Here is an 18761-nt window from a genome sequence, read left to right as displayed (position 1 = left end):
AGGGGTTACATATCCTAGTTGCAAGGAATATAGTTGGTATTGGAGAAGGCTCCTGTCCAAAACCTATGCACCTGAAAGCAAGCAAACATTTGCAACGTATTCACATCTGACAGACCTCACCCGAGACAAGCTACCTCCTCCTGTTTAAGGTATTTGTGGATTTTCTTTATGTTATGATGGAAATCATAAAGGGTGCCCTAATTCCCCATCAGATTTGGCCACTATAGGGATACCAAGTGTTTTAAATAAAGAAGGTCAGCAGCTTCGTCCCAGATCTAATTGCTATTTGCTAATTGGACAATCTTTATTGCTAATTTGAATGGGTCATCCTGGCAATGTCTAAAAAACATCTCTAATGTTCAAAATATCTGTGATACTTCAAGTTGGGATAGTTCTAACATGAACAGATGTGCCTGCCAAGATAGCCCCTAAAAGTTAGCCTTACAAAGGTCAGCCTTCCAAAAGTTGCCCATTTGAAGAGATTTGAAAAATTCTGTCTAGTAAATGCAGTAGAGCATAAATTTGAGTGGAATATTTCCACATTCTGGAGAGCTGAAAAAACTTTGGTACAAATGACGTGTCCTAAAACGGTAGTGTAACATGAAGACTGAATGAATGAATACTTTTATTTGATTTCATTTAAAAAATCATAAAAGGGTGGGGAAACACCATTCTTGAAATGTACATTTTGAAGTTAAAAACAGGAGAGTTTAAAACAAATAGACAATGCCGTTAGTGGGTGTGCTGGAACTTATTAAATTAGTTAATGATTTCCTTTTTTTCCAGTTCTGTTGCTGCGGTTTTGAGGAATTTTATTGCTCTACAGGACAGTTAGATTGATAGCCCTCCGAGGCATTGGATGACGGCTGCTCTACATAAACATATTTGTTCCTTCCTAAAGGCTTCCCGGAGGACCGTTCTTCGGGTCTCTGCCAGGGAAGGGCAGATGCATAGTAACTGTAGAAAAGGCTCGTCCCATCCTCCGCATAAGCGACATTCCTTGGATTGCCAGGGGTATTTCCATTTTGGTGTCAGGTCTTTTGATGGAAATGGCCCCAGCCGCAGTAGCGTTAGGTAGTGCTTTTTCTCCTGGGAAAAGTGGTCTAGCAGGTATGGTTGAGGTTTCAGCCGCTGACAGCCTTGAATCACGGCCCAAGCGTGTTTTTTTTCGTGTTTTTTTTTTGAGACAGCTGTTTTGCCCATTAATAAGGAGGTCCTTTTGATTGCCTTATTCACTACGGTTTTTAAACTGGAGTAGGTGGGGAGGGTGAGCCAGGCCTCCTCTAGCTGCAATGGAGTCCTTCAGAACACTGAACGTTGAGTTACTTAGCCTGGCTTGGATTTCGATTTCCTCCCAGCAGTGATGTGCAAGGGTGTTGTCCTCTGCATCCCTCATTCTCCAGTAGTATTTGGCTAATGGCCCTTGTCTGTCGGGAGTCTGGTTTCTTAGACCATACTCAAGACGAATTTGGGATTGTGAAATATGTCGGTGGATTGAGAACAGGTCCTTAAAGAAGGTTGATTGTGCAGAGTTTAGGGAGATGGCGTCTTTCAGGTTTAGGATTTCCGAGCCGTATGAGATCGAGGGTAGGAATTTTGCTGAAATGGCTTTAAGCAAATGAGCTGTAGAACACCCTGTGAGGTTTTTCTTTAAGACTCTGAAGGTAAACTGCAGTTGTTTAGCTCTGGTACGGCCTTGTCTCAATTGTAATTTGAAGTTGAGGTTACGGTCTATTAGGAAACCTAGATATTTGTATGAGTCTACTGGGGACAGAGGATACCCATTCAGGTACCAGATGAATTTGCGGTGAGCCTTTATTTTAAGTCGTCTGGCAAAACACATCACTTTTGTTTTTTGGTGGTTGATGGTTAATTGGGCCATGGTGGTGTAAGCTCCTTATTTGGTGATGAGTCGCTGCAGACCTACAGGTGTTTGAGCAAGGTGCACAATGTTGTCCGCATATTGTAGACTGGGTGTGGGGACGTTGCCCAGTTTTGGGGGGTCAGATTGAATTGACTGTAGTTGATTATTAAGGTCGGCAATGTAGATGTTAAAGAGGCAGGGTGCCAGCACACACCCTTGTTTTAACCCATTAAGGGATTGGAACTTTTTGGTTCTGCTGTTCCCGTCACCTTTCCTGACCTGAACCTACATCTGGGAATAAAAGTTTTTTATGGCGTCCAAGAGTTTGGTTGGGACACCCCAGTTGTGCATTTTTACCCATAGCCTGGCTCCCGGGACTTTGTCGAAGGCTGCTTTAAGGTCTATGAAGCATGCGTACAAAGGCCTAGATTTTGCAAGAGCTTGGTTAGCTAGCAGGCTGACCGTGGAGATGTTTGTGAGTGTGCCCATCCCTGCCCTGAATCCTGTTTGGGTGTAGGGAATGAGGTTACTTCTTCTGACCCAGTCCTCCAAGTCAGCCAACAAGTTTGATGCATACATTTTTGCCTCCACATCGAATAAGGCTATCAGATGGTAGTTTGAGGGGTCAGAACGGGCACCCGACTTATATATTGGGTTTAAAATACTGCCCCTCCAGGAGTCTGGGATGGTACAGGATGCAAGGATAGAAGAAAAAAGTGGCGTGAGGAGTTCGGACCAGAATGAAGAATTATGCCGGAACAGGGCGTTTGGCAACAAGTTGGGTCCTGGAGCTCCCTCGGGTCTCAGTTTTTTAATGATTTTTAAAACTTGCTCCGTCCGGATTTGCGGAGAATATTCTGATGCTTCAGGGTTGGGGGTGATTTTGACGCGGCCTGCTACAATTGGCTTCACGCCTGGTTCTGAACCATGAGTTGCCGGACAGACCATTGACATATCATTATATAAGTAATCGATGTGGGCTCTCCAGGAGTCATCCATGATGTCAGAATTGTAATGCCGGTTCTTGCCGTTTGCTAACTGGTGGTTGATTATTTCCCAGAAGAGCCTAGAGTCCCTTTGTTTGGTGGAATGGTGGAGTTTGGCCCAGAGTTGTTCTTGGAACGCTTTCTTTGCTGCCTTAATGTCTTTTTTTAGGTCTTTTCTGGCTTTGGTAATTAGTTGCAAGAGGTCCTGGGAGGGGGCAGAGCACTGGGTGCGTAGTCTTTTAAGGTATTTGTTCAATTGTTGTTTTTTGAGTCTGAGTTTTTTTGTGAACCAATCAGCCCCTTGGTGTCTTTTTACTTTTTTCCTATGGCCTGCTTGGAAATGTTTTGATTTAATTCTAGGGTGAAGCGCGCCCATGCTTGAGTGTTTATGGGTTCTGTTTGAAATCTTTCAAAGAGGTGGGTGCATGTCCCCATGATATCGTTGATCTAATCTGTTTTCCATGCCAGACGTTTTAAATTGAAGCATTGCGTTTGGTGGGATAATACTCTGGCTGGCACAGGGTTATCTATGTTACTTAGTAACGTGAACGATTGCGGTTGGTGGTCGCTTTCGGTCCTGTCAAATATTTGAACATTCGTGATAGATGGGAAAAGCTCATGATCCGTGAAGGTGAGGTCTATTGTTGAAGCTGATTTTTGAGTGATCCTGGTGTATGCGGCTGGACTGTCTGTCAGGCTCATGAATAGATTGAATGATTAGAGCGGCAGACCCTGATGCAGAGGTCTAGCCCGGGACCAGGGTTCAATTCCCCGCCTCGGCGGGTCTTGGGCTCAAAATTCTATGGACCTGATAATTCTCGCCTCGGTGCCTATTCCAATCATGGAGTCCCACTCTGCAACCCTGGGCAATAGCTTGCTTAACACCTTCGCTGCTAAGGCAATTCCCCTCCTGTGCTGGAAATTGCTATTTTCATTCTTTTATGACGAGCTGGGCTCGTCATCAGCACACGACCACTGTGCACCATGACGAACCCAGCTCGTCATCAGCATCGAAAGGGTTAATCTCCACAACGTCCCCCACAACACTAAGGATGCCTGGCCCCCACCCTGGGGGTGCCCAGGAGTGGACGCCTCACAGGGAAAGCCAGGATGGGTTCCACAGCGGTATTCGTACAAGCGCCTTGAGACCCTTGTGGGTGAGTAGTGCGCTATAAAAGTGTCAATTTACATTTACATTTTACAAGAGATTGGATGCCAGGGAATGTTTTCACTTTATACCAAATTCTTAAACATGTCAAAGCAAATATTCACCTCCTTAAAGAACCTCAAATCTACAAATTCAACACCAAGGCTATTTTAGAGGTTCTTTGAAGATATCAAAGAAAGGTTTAATACCTTGATAATCCATAAATAACTTCAATTTAGCTAATTCTGGAGACAACATAAAGGAAGTCAGGAGGCGTCCCATCCCCTGATCAATGGTCATTTTAAAGCTGAGTACTCTTTGTGGGTATGTATATCTCTCCAGAACGTTACACTCGCTTGCATAGTTTATAGGCTTGATTTCATGGTTAAGGCTTTTTCTTGAGACATGGTAGTAAAGATCTTACTGTTTATTTAGATTTTTTCCTCAAGAATCTAACAAAACTGAGTTTAAAATAAAATTGGTAATAGTTTCCTGGTGCAGGTGCTGAATTTTAGCAATAGTGAAGACATCTAACCCGGACTAGAATCATTCTGAAAAACTGGTCTTTCGTAGTCCGTGACAAGTACTGACAAACTACTTGTATGCCAATTGGCTGCACCTTTCCTCTCTGTGCTAACCTAGGAATAGGCAATCATGCAGCCTTGTATGAAGGCTTTGCTATCATCACACACTACAAGGTTGCGCACGCAATTTATCAATTTGAAAAAAAGTATATTTTTCTCTATAAATGGTACATAACTCCGTCTTTGAAGGATATTGTAAGGGCAGTTGACGAGCTACATAATTCAGTACGGAGCAGCAAGAGTATTTTTGCCAATCTACATCTTTAAGATATTTCCATGAGGAGACCTGCAATCTTCTGTGAATCCCTCAAGGGCCTGCACTTTACTCAAAATGCAATATAAGGCGCACATATAATAGTTTTAGATTTGTGAATCCGTGTCACTAAATTCAATTCACTAAAGACAAACCCATTGAACACTGAGGACCTTAGCTGAAGGCAATACGTTAGCACTGTGGAGAGAAGCGTGAGATTTGGGTGCAAAAAATGAACAAGTACTCTTTTGCATACGATACTCCTGCTGCAAGTTTTCTAACAATGACTTTTTCTCCAACCAATGTGGATTCACTTTTCAAAGAAAGCTGGGTCTCTTGGAATCTGGTTCTCTTCTCTGTTGCTGGATGCAGGCTCGGCTAAGCAATCCACAAATGTAGACAAGGCTCAACGTTCCAAACAGAATAGGTTAGGCAGACCTTCTCAGCTCCCCACTTGCACGTCATAGCTCCGAAACAATGCATGTAAAAACAATGCTTCTGGAAGAACAAAGCTTCTACACCTTTATCACAACCATCATTCCCAGAGACAACGCAACACAATAGGTAAGAAAGTGCTTTCCATAACCTCCTGCACACATCAAAGCACCAGCGCTACATAGCTGTCAATACAGTGTTCTCCAACAGTACCATGATGCAAGCCACAAACACATAACAGAAACAAACACCAACACTCCGAGATTCCGTACATGCGTGGCACATCCACCGGTCAGTCATTCTGTTGGTTTGAAATGCATCCGACCAAACCCCACTCAAGACAATTTAAAGCTCGCAATTCACAGGAACATAGACAGCCGATGCACACACTCAATTAAACACTATAGCAACAAAGCTGCATAGTACCTAACAACAAAGCGGGACACAGACCTTTGGACAACGAATAACCAATCTCACTTGCTCACCAATATAAGGCGAAACGTCCAACATCTCCGTCGCCCAATCCAAAGCAATTGATCACATACTATAAATGCCCCATAACGATGCACTACAGAGAAAATCCACAGACCAGACAACACACCAGACCAACTTGAGTCTTAACTCCAGACATTGTGAAAGTCCTAAAAGGCACATGGCGGATTGTTAAGAGCACTATAGATAGATATAGGGCTACACTCGTGGCAGAAATGTGTTACACAAATGATGGTAGCAGAACTAACATGTGTAAGGAATGCATGTTCCGTTTGCGGGGGTAAAAGAAAATATTGTACTAAATTAAATAATTAAATAATGATACTGGACTATGAACTAAATCATGCTCAAAATATTTTTTTAAACTGCAAATTAGATATTTGACAGCATTCGCAGGAAATGTGACAGTTTGTGTTTAAGCACAGGACCAAGTAGGTAATTTTGCTATATCAGTCTTTAAAATATGGTACGATTTTTTTGTGTGAAAAAAGCCTCCAGATTTATTTCAGGTTTTATTATTTGATTTTACAAATCAAGGAAGGCAAGATGAGAACTGATCAAGAAAACACATTTACAGTGGTTCCACCGACGCCAATTACCTTTGATCTCTCTTTTGCACTCCTTGCTTCATCGAACTGTACAGCAAGTGCCATCAGCACCCCAACAAACAGATTGTTGAGGCTGAAAACCTCCGCTGCAATGGACCACTGCCATGTGAGGCGAGAAAACGAAAACATCCCCGCAGCAAGGATTCCTGCAGCACACGAGCCAGAGAGCCTGCGAATACAGATAACATAAAATCTTATTTTCAGCCAAAAACGGCCTACTTTACGGTTTCTCTTTTGCATAGCATCAGAAATCATATATAATTGCCTCCAAGTACACATATCGACCATCGGATGAGTTGCACATTATTTACCACATAAACATATTGACTTGAAAGTCTAGTTACCACTGACGCAGCAGCATGCCGCCGAGCACTCCACTGACTCTACACAGATATTCTCGTGCACAGTGGGCGCTAGAACGCCAAGAATGACTGAACGGGAACAAACAGAATGTAGATTTTTCTGGTAACAGTGACGTAACGCAAAATGAAGGGTTCGCCTCCAGACTGTGAAGAGTGGCCTGGCCCTCAGTCTCCTTTACCCCACAGGCTTTAGGCTGCTAAATGGGGGCCCTCTGAAGGGTTGAGCTCTCCCGAAGGTTTGGGGGGGGGGGGGGGGGCTTGTACCGCAGGGGCCTTCGCTACGCCTCTGCCTGGTAAATCCAGCGAGAAAGGTTCGACTCCATCAAGGGCATGAAGAAAGAATTCAATTTAACGAACACACATTAATTGCCAAAGTTCAGCAGCAAATCCTGAAACACTGAACAACTATATCACCCATAAACAATGAGACTTGTCATAAAAAATAACTACAAAGTGTTCAGCAGCCTCAACCGGTACTCTGTTCCATGCGTTCAGGCAGCAGAATCTTTGTGGAGGTGATGGCGTCATTCTCGTCTTCTCATTGGGGAACCGCAAAAAAATGAGTTACACATTTATGTCCAGTGATTTTAGATGTACCTGGACTCTTACCACAGCACAATATACACAACATGGACCGCAGAAGTCTGGGTCATGACCAAAAGTATTGCAAAATCGGGCATCATCAATAGTGTATTAATTAAGTATTACAGGAAATCATAACATAACATAAGGGTGGCATAGTGACCATCAGAGTATCTCCTTAACAGAATCCATACTCTTCCATAACAGTAACTAGGAAAAAAGATACCTCGTGGCAGTACCTGAAGTGAACATTATGCCCATCACATTATCATGATAGATTGAATTAATTTTAGATTGCATTTCATTTTGTGAACCAAAAAAAGAAAGATGACAAGGGTAAACTTGTATAGCTTAACACTCGTAAGGGGGAAAACTGTGCATAAATAAGACCACCAACATCTCTATTACTAATATGAAAGTCTGTCAATAAGCATCCATCATCTACAAAGGCATTATAAAGTACGTGCCTGTCATTAGTAACTTCATGCTTTATATGATGCAAGTGCCCTCCCTCCTTTCCTCCCCAATATACTTCTAAGTCTATCACCCAGTCCAGACCACTGATTGGATGCTCCAACCTGGTCCTTGTGCTGATTGGCGAGATGTGGAGCGCCGCACTGTTTCAAAAGCATGTGCTCCATCTGCACAACTTTAAACTGTCTGCTATTTTAATAGACAGTGTTCGGCGTGAATGACACCAGTGACCTGCAGTATCATTTTACTATTTCCAGCCTTAGACTGACTTACTTTTTAATGGGATGAGAGCATTTCACAACCTCAATTCAAATGGCCATACGTACGATGTGTCATCTATCAACTGATGTATCATTTATGACCTCATTACCTATATAATCCAAAACTTGTGCCAGATTAGTTTCATATTCTGAGACTAGCAACAAACTGTAAACTATACATTCTTGTATTATGTTAGCAACGCTTATGCATTATGTTTTCATATGCTTACCAATGCAAATATTGGCTCCACATACATATGTAGTGGAAAGATTGCCCTTATTCCCACTGTATCTTCATCAAGCATGCATTCTCAAGTATGCCATGGGTACAAGAGTTTTCATTGCATCATTTGTTTTTCTGTCGGTGAACTACTACAAAAAGTCCTGATGCTGGAAGACAGAGGAACATGTTCAGTCAGGGAGCTGATCAGAAGCACATTTAAACTGTAGCAGTGGAAACTCGGGGCATCCATGGGCTGCTCCATCTAGGTTCTGCCCGTCAAAGATATGCAGGACTTATATTAAGTTTTTTATGGAGTCTCAAGCCGTGCCCATGGTGGGCAGGAGGGGCACCGGGTGTCCAATTATGGATGCCTGGCGGTCAATCGCTGCACTCATCAAAGTCCAGGTCCTGGATCCTCTGGACTCCCTAAGTGGGACCAGTGACTGTGTAGGGAGCCAGTTCAACCTAGGTGTTCCTTAGATGGGAGTAGTGGCTTTGGTCTGTGTGTTAGAATATGCTAATCAAAGTACACATTTTCCATTGGGGCCAACCACGGTTTTGGATACAACAGGCACCTGGGGATCCACTAGCATCTGAACTGTTGACGAGGACTGAGGCTTCAACTAGTAATATCTCCTGAACTGTGGACAACGGACTCCTGACCTCAGCTTCAAATGGAGATCTCTCCAGAGATGTGTGATCTAGGATAGCATTCCCCAAACTATGACTTGCAACAGCCAATTCTTTGTGGGTCTCTGTTAATCTTGACATATATGCCAGTGCTTCAAGGACAGAGGGGAAAGACTTGGGATTGAAGAACAAAGGGGGCAATACTGGTGACTATGAAGGACGAATAAACCCATTTTCTAAATACATCTTCAAGAATGTTTTAAGGGATTTATTCCCTGCCTCACTTAATGCATAGATTTTGCTACAGGGTAAAATTGCTCCCGGTTTTAGTTTTTGGATTTTGAGCTATTTTTAGTACCTAATAGTCCCATCTGGTGAGTAAACTTAGGTTGGAAAGGAACAAGTGATCTATTCATTGAGAAAATAAACAAGCAATTAAGATGCCACTTCATGCGTTGGTTATGTATTTATTAAAAGTGATAGTCTTTAACCCCTTCATTGCTGATGACGGCTCCCGGTCGTCATCAGTTGAACCCTGGGTTGCCTCAACTTCGCATCCAATACCAACCTTTCAGGGAACAAGAGGTGTGATGAGCACCATTGATTTTGTATTTGTGTCTAGCAGTTTTCTCCAATATGTTAACAGGCTTGAGGTAGTAGCAAATGCTGCAAGTGACCATAATCCTTTAATGCTGTCTTTGTGTATCCCTGCAAGTAAAAAACTGCCGGTTTGGGAACATCCCATAAAATATAACAAGAATCAGGGCATCACCCTGAAGTGGGGGAAAATAGATGCGGCTGGCCTAGAGGCAGAGATTCTTAACACCTGTAAAACCGAAATTGAATCGTGTTTACTCCCGGTATCTGATCCTGAAAAGGTCATTGAGAGTTTCGAAAAACTATGTGGGTATGTGGCTGAGCACCTTAGAAAACCAGCGGGGAGAGAAAGTCTAAAGGGTCAAAGGGGTTTTAGATGGTTCGATTCTGTGTGCTCCGCCTCACATAAATCCTTAAGAGTGGCCCTACAACAAAAACCAAGGAACAGAGAACTGATAAGAACAAGTAGAAGGGCCTATAAGGAGGCTATTGCAAAGAGGAAGCAGGACTTAGAAAACCGTGCCTGGGAAGATCTAGAGAAGGCCTCTGAGCTAAAAGATAGCAGGCTCTTCTGGGAGGTATTAAACCGCCCCTTATTCAAGAGTGATGCCAAGGAAACCATAGTGATGCAGGTCACTAGTTAATCATGGGAATCCCATTATGGCAAAATTTTTAATCCAAAATCCCTACAAATTGTGGAAATACTGGATAATACAGGGGATTTGGTGATTCCATCTACAGCTTTGGCCCTTAGCTCTTCGTTTACATTGGAAGAGGTTCAGGAAGCTTTAAGGAATGGCATATCATTAAAAGCCCCAGGCCCTGACGCTGTCCCTTTGGACTTTTTTAAAGACAACATTGAGGTATGGGCTAATCTAGCTGTAGGGTCTTGGCGCTCCCTCTTAAACGACCGACCCCTACCAGTCATGTACTGAGACAGCATTTTAGTCTTCCAAGTCACACTCTTTCGAGCCCACGGCTCTGATGGTTCAGCCATGGTTGAGATGAGGAACAAAAAAAAAACCAAAAAACATTGAGGTATGGGCTCCTCTGTTATTAAATGTGTTTAAGGCTGCTGTTGTTGGATGTATTCCTGTGTCCTGGAAGGAGGCAGTGGTGGTGCCGATTTTTAAGAAGGGCGATAGGTGTGATCCCCGATGCTACCGCCCTATATCCTTAATAGATGCATCATGTAAAATACTGGGAAGGGTGGTTTTGGCCAGACTAGAGACATGGGCAGATTCTGTTAGCCTAATTTTGAATTCCCAGTACGGTTTCAGGAGAGGAAAGGGCACAGTTGAGCAGTGTCTGAATTTGGCACTAATTATTGGCAAGTACATGAAGGCAAGGAAGTCTGCAATACACCTTGCCTTCATGGACTTGTCAAGTGCCTTTGACACTGTTTGCAGAAATAAGCTGTGGCAGATGATAAATGACATGAGCTTTGAGGAACCCCTGGTCACACTACTCCGTAGACTACACGCAGCCACAACCGTGTCCATAAGGTTTGGACCTGGAGGGGAAATGACAAATTCCATTCCATCAACCGAGGGGGTGCGTCAAGGATGCATTTTGGCACCTTTTCTGTTTTTAGTATACACAAACGGATTAGAAAAGTACTTGCTGGACCACTGTTGCGATTTCCCAAAAGTAAATGGTAAAAGCATTCCTATGCTCTCTTATGCAGATGATACTGTTTTAATGACTCTTACAGGAAATAGGATGCAGGTGTGTCTAGACGCTTTTTATACCTTCATGCTGGACCTTGACCTGGAGGTTAATTTTACAAAATCCTTTATAATGGTCTGTGGTCCAAAAGGGTCGAAAATCAGGAAATTTGTAGTGAATAACCTTACCATTGAAAAGGTGGACAATTTTAATTACCTTGGAAATCTGTTTAATAATAAACTAAGTTGGGCCCCATTAATGAAGGCCCGAGCTCAGAGTGCCAGCCGGTCCACAGAGGGCCTCTTCCGTTTTTGCAGTAAGTTAGGCCAGAAACGCGTTGCGCACCTCAAAACCCTCTATATATCAAAATGTTTATCTGTGGCCACTTACGGGGCTGGGGTATGGGGGACTGAAAACCCCGCTGTAATACAGGTGATGGAAAATAAATTCCTAAAGCGGGTTTTATCAATCCCATCTGGCTCGTCAAACAGTTTTTGCCACAGCGAAATGGGTATGACCAATGTGACTGATATTGTTCGTCTGTCGCCCCTATTATTGTGGGGAAAAATATGGTTATCCAATGAGCTCCAGCTCACCAAAGAAATTCTTCATAACTGTATGACCCTAGACAATGCAAAGCAGATCCCTTGGTTGTCATATGTCAGTAACATGTTGCACAAGATAGGTCTGGGTCATCTTTATAATGACCCGAAAAAAATCCAGCGAAACATAAAAGCCCAAATAAAAGCAAGTTATTGGAAATTTTTAAACACACCATGCTTGGGTGATGTAACTGTTCATGTCAAGTCTCAGCACCAGTTCTATTTAACTTTTACAACCAATACGCAATGGCGGTTTTATCTTACAAGGTTTAGGCTAGATATCCTTCATTTTTTGTTTGTTTTTCCCCAAACAAGGGGGATGGTGTGAGAGGCTGCCCCCTTGTCCTTGCAATAACAGAGTTAACCAAAGCACCATACACCTTGTCCTCTTCTGTTCTCTTTATCAGGAGCCAAGGATTAGATTTATTAAACCCATCCTGAAGGGGCGGCAGCCATGTACTTATAAAGAAGGTTACGACCATCTGTTATCGCTATCATCTGTTGAAGTTTGCTGTGCCATGTTAAACTTCATAAGAGTATCACTTCAGATTAGGAAACACTACGGTTAATTTCGCCATAGACCTGTATTCTGCCATGGGAATGTGTATATATGCTGTATGATTTGTAATTAACATTGTGTGTAAAATTACTTGCTAATAGTAGGGGAGAAAATGTGGGTCCCACTATCAATTGTTCTTATATTCTGATAAGTGACAAATGGTCATTTAAAAAATAACTTTCAATTACTTCTTTTAAATGTATAACTATAGTGGTTCATTTTAAATTGTGTATCATGCTTTTTAACTTTGTACTTTTATGATTCATTGTATGAATCGAATAAAGATTTTGAACCGAACCGAGACTGGCGGTCAATCGCTGCACTCATCAGAGTCCAGGTCCTGGAAAACTGTGCATAAATAAGACCACCAACATCTCTATTACTAATATGAAAGTCTGTCAATAAGCATCCATCATCTACAAAGGCATTATAAAGTACGTGCCTGTCATTAGTAACTTCATGCTTTATATGATGCAAGTGCCCTCCCTCCTTTCCTCCCCAATATACTTCTAAGTCTATCACCCAGTCCAGACCACTGATTGGATGCTCCAACCTGGTCCTTGTGCTGATTGGCGAGATGTGGAGCGCCGCACTGTTTCAAAAGCATGTGCTCCATCTGCACAACTTTAAACTGTCTGCTATTTTAATAGACAGTGTTCGGCGTGAATGACACCAGTGACCTGCAGTATCATTTTACTATTTCCAGCCTTAGACTGACTTACTTTTTAATGGGATGAGAGCATTTCACAACCTCAATTCAAATGGCCATACGTACGATGTGTCATCTATCAACTGATGTATCATTTATGACCTCATTACCTATATAATCCAAAACTTGTGCCAGATTAGTTTCATATTCTGAGACTAGCAACAAACTGTAAACTATACATTCTTGTATTATGTTAGCAACGCTTATGCATTATGTTTTCATATGCTTACCAATGCAAATATTGGCTCCACATACATATGTAGTGGAAAGATTGCCCTTATTCCCACTGTATCTTCATCAAGCATGCATTCTCAAGTATGCCATGGGTACAAGAGTTTTCATTGCATCATTTGTTTTTCTGTCGGTGAACTACTACAAAAAGTCCTGATGCTGGAAGACAGAGGAACATGTTCAGTCAGGGAGCTGATCAGAAGCACATTTAAACTGTAGCAGTGGAAACTCGGGGCATCCATGGGCTGCTCCATCTAGGTTCTGCCCGTCAAAGATATGCAGGACTTATATTAAGTTTTTTATGGAGTCTCAAGCCGTGCCCATGGTGGGCAGGAGGGGCACCGGGTGTCCAATTATGGATGCCTGGCGGTCAATCGCTGCACTCATCAAAGTCCAGGTCCTGGATCCTCTGGACTCCCTAAGTGGGACCAGTGACTGTGTAGGGAGCCAGTTCAACCTAGGTGTTCCTTAGATGGGAGTAGTGGCTTTGGTCTGTGTGTTAGAATATGCTAATCAAAGTACACATTTTCCATTGGGGCCAACCACGGTTTTGGATACAACAGGCACCTGGGGATCCACTAGCATCTGAACTGTTGACGAGGACTGAGGCTTCAACTAGTAATATCTCCTGAACTGTGGACAACGGACTCCTGACCTCAGCTTCAAATGGAGATCTCTCCAGAGATGTGTGATCTAGGATAGCATTCCCCAAACTATGACTTGCAACAGCCAATTCTTTGTGGGTCTCTGTTAATCTTGACATATATGCCAGTGCTTCAAGGACAGAGGGGAAAGACTTGGGATTGAAGAACAAAGGGGGCAATACTGGTGACTATGAAGGACGAATAAACCCATTTTCTAAATACATCTTCAAGAATGTTTTAAGGGATTTATTCCCTGCCTCACTTAATGCATAGATTTTGCTACAGGGTAAAATTGCTCCCGGTTTTAGTTTTTGGATTTTGAGCTATTTTTAGTACCTAATAGTCCCATCTGGTGAGTAAACTTAGGTTGGAAAGGAACAAGTGATCTATTCATTGAGAAAATAAACAAGCAATTAAGATGCCACTTCATGCGTTGGTTATGTATTTATTAAAAGTGATAGTCTTTAACCCCTTCATTGCTGATGACGGCTCCCGGTCGTCATCAGTTGAACCCTGGGTTGCCTCAACTTCGCATCCAATACCAACCTTTCAGGGAACAAGAGGTGTGATGAGCACCATTGATTTTGTATTTGTGTCTAGCAGTTTTCTCCAATATGTTAACAGGCTTGAGGTAGTAGCAAATGCTGCAAGTGACCATAATCCTTTAATGCTGTCTTTGTGTATCCCTGCAAGTAAAAAACTGCCGGTTTGGGAACATCCCATAAAATATAACAAGAATCAGGGCATCACCCTGAAGTGGGGGAAAATAGATGCGGCTGGCCTAGAGGCAGAGATTCTTAACACCTGTAAAACCGAAATTGAATCGTGTTTACTCCCGGTATCTGATCCTGAAAAGGTCATTGAGAGTTTCGAAAAACTATGTGGGTATGTGGCTGAGCACCTTAGAAAACCAGCGGGGAGAGAAAGTCTAAAGGGTCAAAGGGGTTTTAGATGGTTCGATTCTGTGTGCTCCGCCTCACATAAATCCTTAAGAGTGGCCCTACAACAAAAACCAAGGAACAGAGAACTGATAAGAACAAGTAGAAGGGCCTATAAGGAGGCTATTGCAAAGAGGAAGCAGGACTTAGAAAACCGTGCCTGGGAAGATCTAGAGAAGGCCTCTGAGCTAAAAGATAGCAGGCTCTTCTGGGAGGTATTAAACCGCCCCTTATTCAAGAGTGATGCCAAGGAAACCATAGTGATGCAGGTCACTAGTTAATCATGGGAATCCCATTATGGCAAAATTTTTAATCCAAAATCCCTACAAATTGTGGAAATACTGGATAATACAGGGGATTTGGTGATTCCATCTACAGCTTTGGCCCTTAGCTCTTCGTTTACATTGGAAGAGGTTCAGGAAGCTTTAAGGAATGGCATATCATTAAAAGCCCCAGGCCCTGACGCTGTCCCTTTGGACTTTTTTAAAGACAACATTGAGGTATGGGCTAATCTAGCTGTAGGGTCTTGGCGCTCCCTCTTAAACGACCGACCCCTACCAGTCATGTACTGAGACAGCATTTTAGTCTTCCAAGTCACACTCTTTCGAGCCCACGGCTCTGATGGTTCAGCCATGGTTGAGATGAGGAACAAAAAAAAAACCAAAAAACATTGAGGTATGGGCTCCTCTGTTATTAAATGTGTTTAAGGCTGCTGTTGTTGGATGTATTCCTGTGTCCTGGAAGGAGGCAGTGGTGGTGCCGATTTTTAAGAAGGGCGATAGGTGTGATCCCCGATGCTACCGCCCTATATCCTTAATAGATGCATCATGTAAAATACTGGGAAGGGTGGTTTTGGCCAGACTAGAGACATGGGCAGATTCTGTTAGCCTAATTTTGAATTCCCAGTACGGTTTCAGGAGAGGAAAGGGCACAGTTGAGCAGTGTCTGAATTTGGCACTAATTATTGGCAAGTACATGAAGGCAAGGAAGTCTGCAATACACCTTGCCTTCATGGACTTGTCAAGTGCCTTTGACACTGTTTGCAGAAATAAGCTGTGGCAGATGATAAATGACATGAGCTTTGAGGAACCCCTGGTCACACTACTCCGTAGACTACACGCAGCCACAACCGTGTCCATAAGGTTTGGACCTGGAGGGGAAATGACAAATTCCATTCCATCAACCGAGGGGGTGCGTCAAGGATGCATTTTGGCACCTTTTCTGTTTTTAGTATACACAAACGGATTAGAAAAGTACTTGCTGGACCACTGTTGCGATTTCCCAAAAGTAAATGGTAAAAGCATTCCTATGCTCTCTTATGCAGATGATACTGTTTTAATGACTCTTACAGGAAATAGGATGCAGGTGTGTCTAGACGCTTTTTATACCTTCATGCTGGACCTTGACCTGGAGGTTAATTTTACAAAATCCTTTATAATGGTCTGTGGTCCAAAAGGGTCGAAAATCAGGAAATTTGTAGTGAATAACCTTACCATTGAAAAGGTGGACAATTTTAATTACCTTGGAAATCTGTTTAATAATAAACTAAGTTGGGCCCCATTAATGAAGGCCCGAGCTCAGAGTGCCAGCCGGTCCACAGAGGGCCTCTTCCGTTTTTGCAGTAAGTTAGGCCAGAAACGCGTTGCGCACCTCAAAACCCTCTATATATCAAAATGTTTATCTGTGGCCACTTACGGGGCTGGGGTATGGGGGACTGAAAACCCCGCTGTAATACAGGTGATGGAAAATAAATTCCTAAAGCGGGTTTTATCAATCCCATCTGGCTCGTCAAACAGTTTTTGCCACAGCGAAATGGGTATGACCAATGTGACTGATATTGTTCGTCTGTCGCCCCTATTATTGTGGGGAAAAATATGGTTATCCAATGAGCTCCAGCTCACCAAAGAAATTCTTCATAACTGTATGACCCTAGACAATGCAAAGCAGATCCCTTGGTTGTCATATGTCAGTAACATGTTGCACAAGATAGGTCTGGGTCATCTTTATAATGACCCGAAAAAAATCCAGCGAAACATAAAAGCCCAAATAAAAGCAAGTTATTGGAAATTTTTAAACACACCATGCTTGGGTGATGTAACTGTTCATGTCAAGTCTCAGCACCAGTTCTATTTAACTTTTACAACCAATACGCAATGGCGGTTTTATCTTACAAGGTTTAGGCTAGATATCCTTCATTTTTTGTTTGTTTTTCCCCAAACAAGGGGGATGGTGTGAGAGGCTGCCCCCTTGTCCTTGCAATAACAGAGTTAACCAAAGCACCATACACCTTGTCCTCTTCTGTTCTCTTTATCAGGAGCCAAGGATTAGATTTATTAAACCCATCCTGAAGGGGCGGCAGCCATGTACTTATAAAGAAGGTTACGACCATCTGTTATCGCTATCATCTGTTGAAGTTTGCTGTGCCATGTTAAACTTCATAAGAGTATCACTTCAGATTAGGAAACACTACGGTTAATTTCGCCATAGACCTGTATTCTGCCATGGGAATGTGTATATATGCTGTATGATTTGTAATTAACATTGTGTGTAAAATTACTTGCTAATAGTAGGGGAGAAAATGTGGGTCCCACTATCAATTGTTCTTATATTCTGATAAGTGACAAATGGTCATTTAAAAAATAACTTTCAATTACTTCTTTTAAATGTATAACTATAGTGGTTCATTTTAAATTGTGTATCATGCTTTTTAACTTTGTACTTTTATGATTCATTGTATGAATCGAATAAAGATTTTGAACCGAACCGAGACTGGCGGTCAATCGCTGCACTCATCAGAGTCCAGGTCCTGGAAAACTGTGCATAAATAAGACCACCAACATCTCTATTACTAATATGAAAGTCTGTCAATAAGCATCCATCATCTACAAAGGCATTATAAAGTACGTGCCTGTCATTAGTAACTTCATGCTTTATATGATGCAAGTGCCCTCCCTCCTTTCCTCCCCAATATACTTCTAAGTCTATCACCCAGTCCAGACCACTGATTGGATGCTCCAACCTGGTCCTTGTGCTGATTGGCGAGATGTGGAGCGCCGCACTGTTTCAAAAGCATGTGCTCCATCTGCACAACTTTAAACTGTCTGCTATTTTAATAGACAGTGTTCGGCGTGAATGACACCAGTGACCTGCAGTATCATTTTACTATTTCCAGCCTTAGACTGACTTACTTTTTAATGGGATGAGAGCATTTCACAACCTCAATTCAAATGGCCATACGTACGATGTGTCATCTATCAACTGATGTATCATTTATGACCTCATTACCTATATAATCCAAAACTTGTGCCAGATTAGTTTCATATTCTGAGACTAGCAACAAACTGTAAACTATACATTCTTGTATTATGTTAGCAACGCTTATGCATTATGTTTTCATATGCTTACCAATGCAAATATTGGCTCCACATACATATGTAGTGGAAAGATTGCCCTTATTCCCACTGTATCTTCATCAAGCATGCATTCTCAAGTATGCCATGGGTACAAGAGTTTTCATTGCATCATTTGTTTTTCTGTCGGTGAACTACTACAAAAAGTCCTGATGCTGGAAGACAGAGGAACATGTTCAGTCAGGGAGCTGATCAGAAGCACATTTAAACTGTAGCAGTGGAAACTCGGGGCATCCATGGGCTGCTCCATCTAGGTTCTGCCCGTCAAAGATATGCAGGACTTATATTAAGTTTTTTATGGAGTCTCAAGCCGTGCCCATGGTGGGCAGGAGGGGCACCGGGTGTCCAATTATGGATGCCTGGCGGTCAATCGCTGCACTCATCAAAGTCCAGGTCCTGGATCCTCTGGACTCCCTAAGTGGGACCAGTGACTGTGTAGGGAGCCAGTTCAACCTAGGTGTTCCTTAGATGGGAGTAGTGGCTTTGGTCTGTGTGTTAGAATA

At 42.6% G+C, this 18761-nt stretch overlaps 1 protein-coding gene across 1 annotated transcript in view; it reads right to left on the bottom strand.

Annotated features, from left to right (window-relative positions):
• TMEM260 (transmembrane protein 260) overlaps positions 1–18761 on the bottom strand; it is a 645490-nt gene that overhangs the window by 354476 nt on the left and 272253 nt on the right. Inside the window, exon 4 of the mRNA XM_086937970.1 lies at positions 6361–6538. Coding sequence (XP_086794096.1) covers positions 6361–6538 — 178 coding nt within the window. The remainder of the gene's footprint in view (positions 1–6360; positions 6539–18761) is intronic.

This window comes from Lissotriton vulgaris, chromosome 9, assembly GCF_964263255.1.
Source record: "Lissotriton vulgaris chromosome 9, aLisVul1.2, whole genome shotgun sequence".
In the NCBI taxonomy this organism is placed as follows: domain Eukaryota; kingdom Metazoa; phylum Chordata; class Amphibia; order Caudata; family Salamandridae; genus Lissotriton; species Lissotriton vulgaris.
The sequence above is the reverse complement of the archived record's forward strand: the minus strand, read 5'-3'. Positions and strand labels throughout refer to the sequence as shown.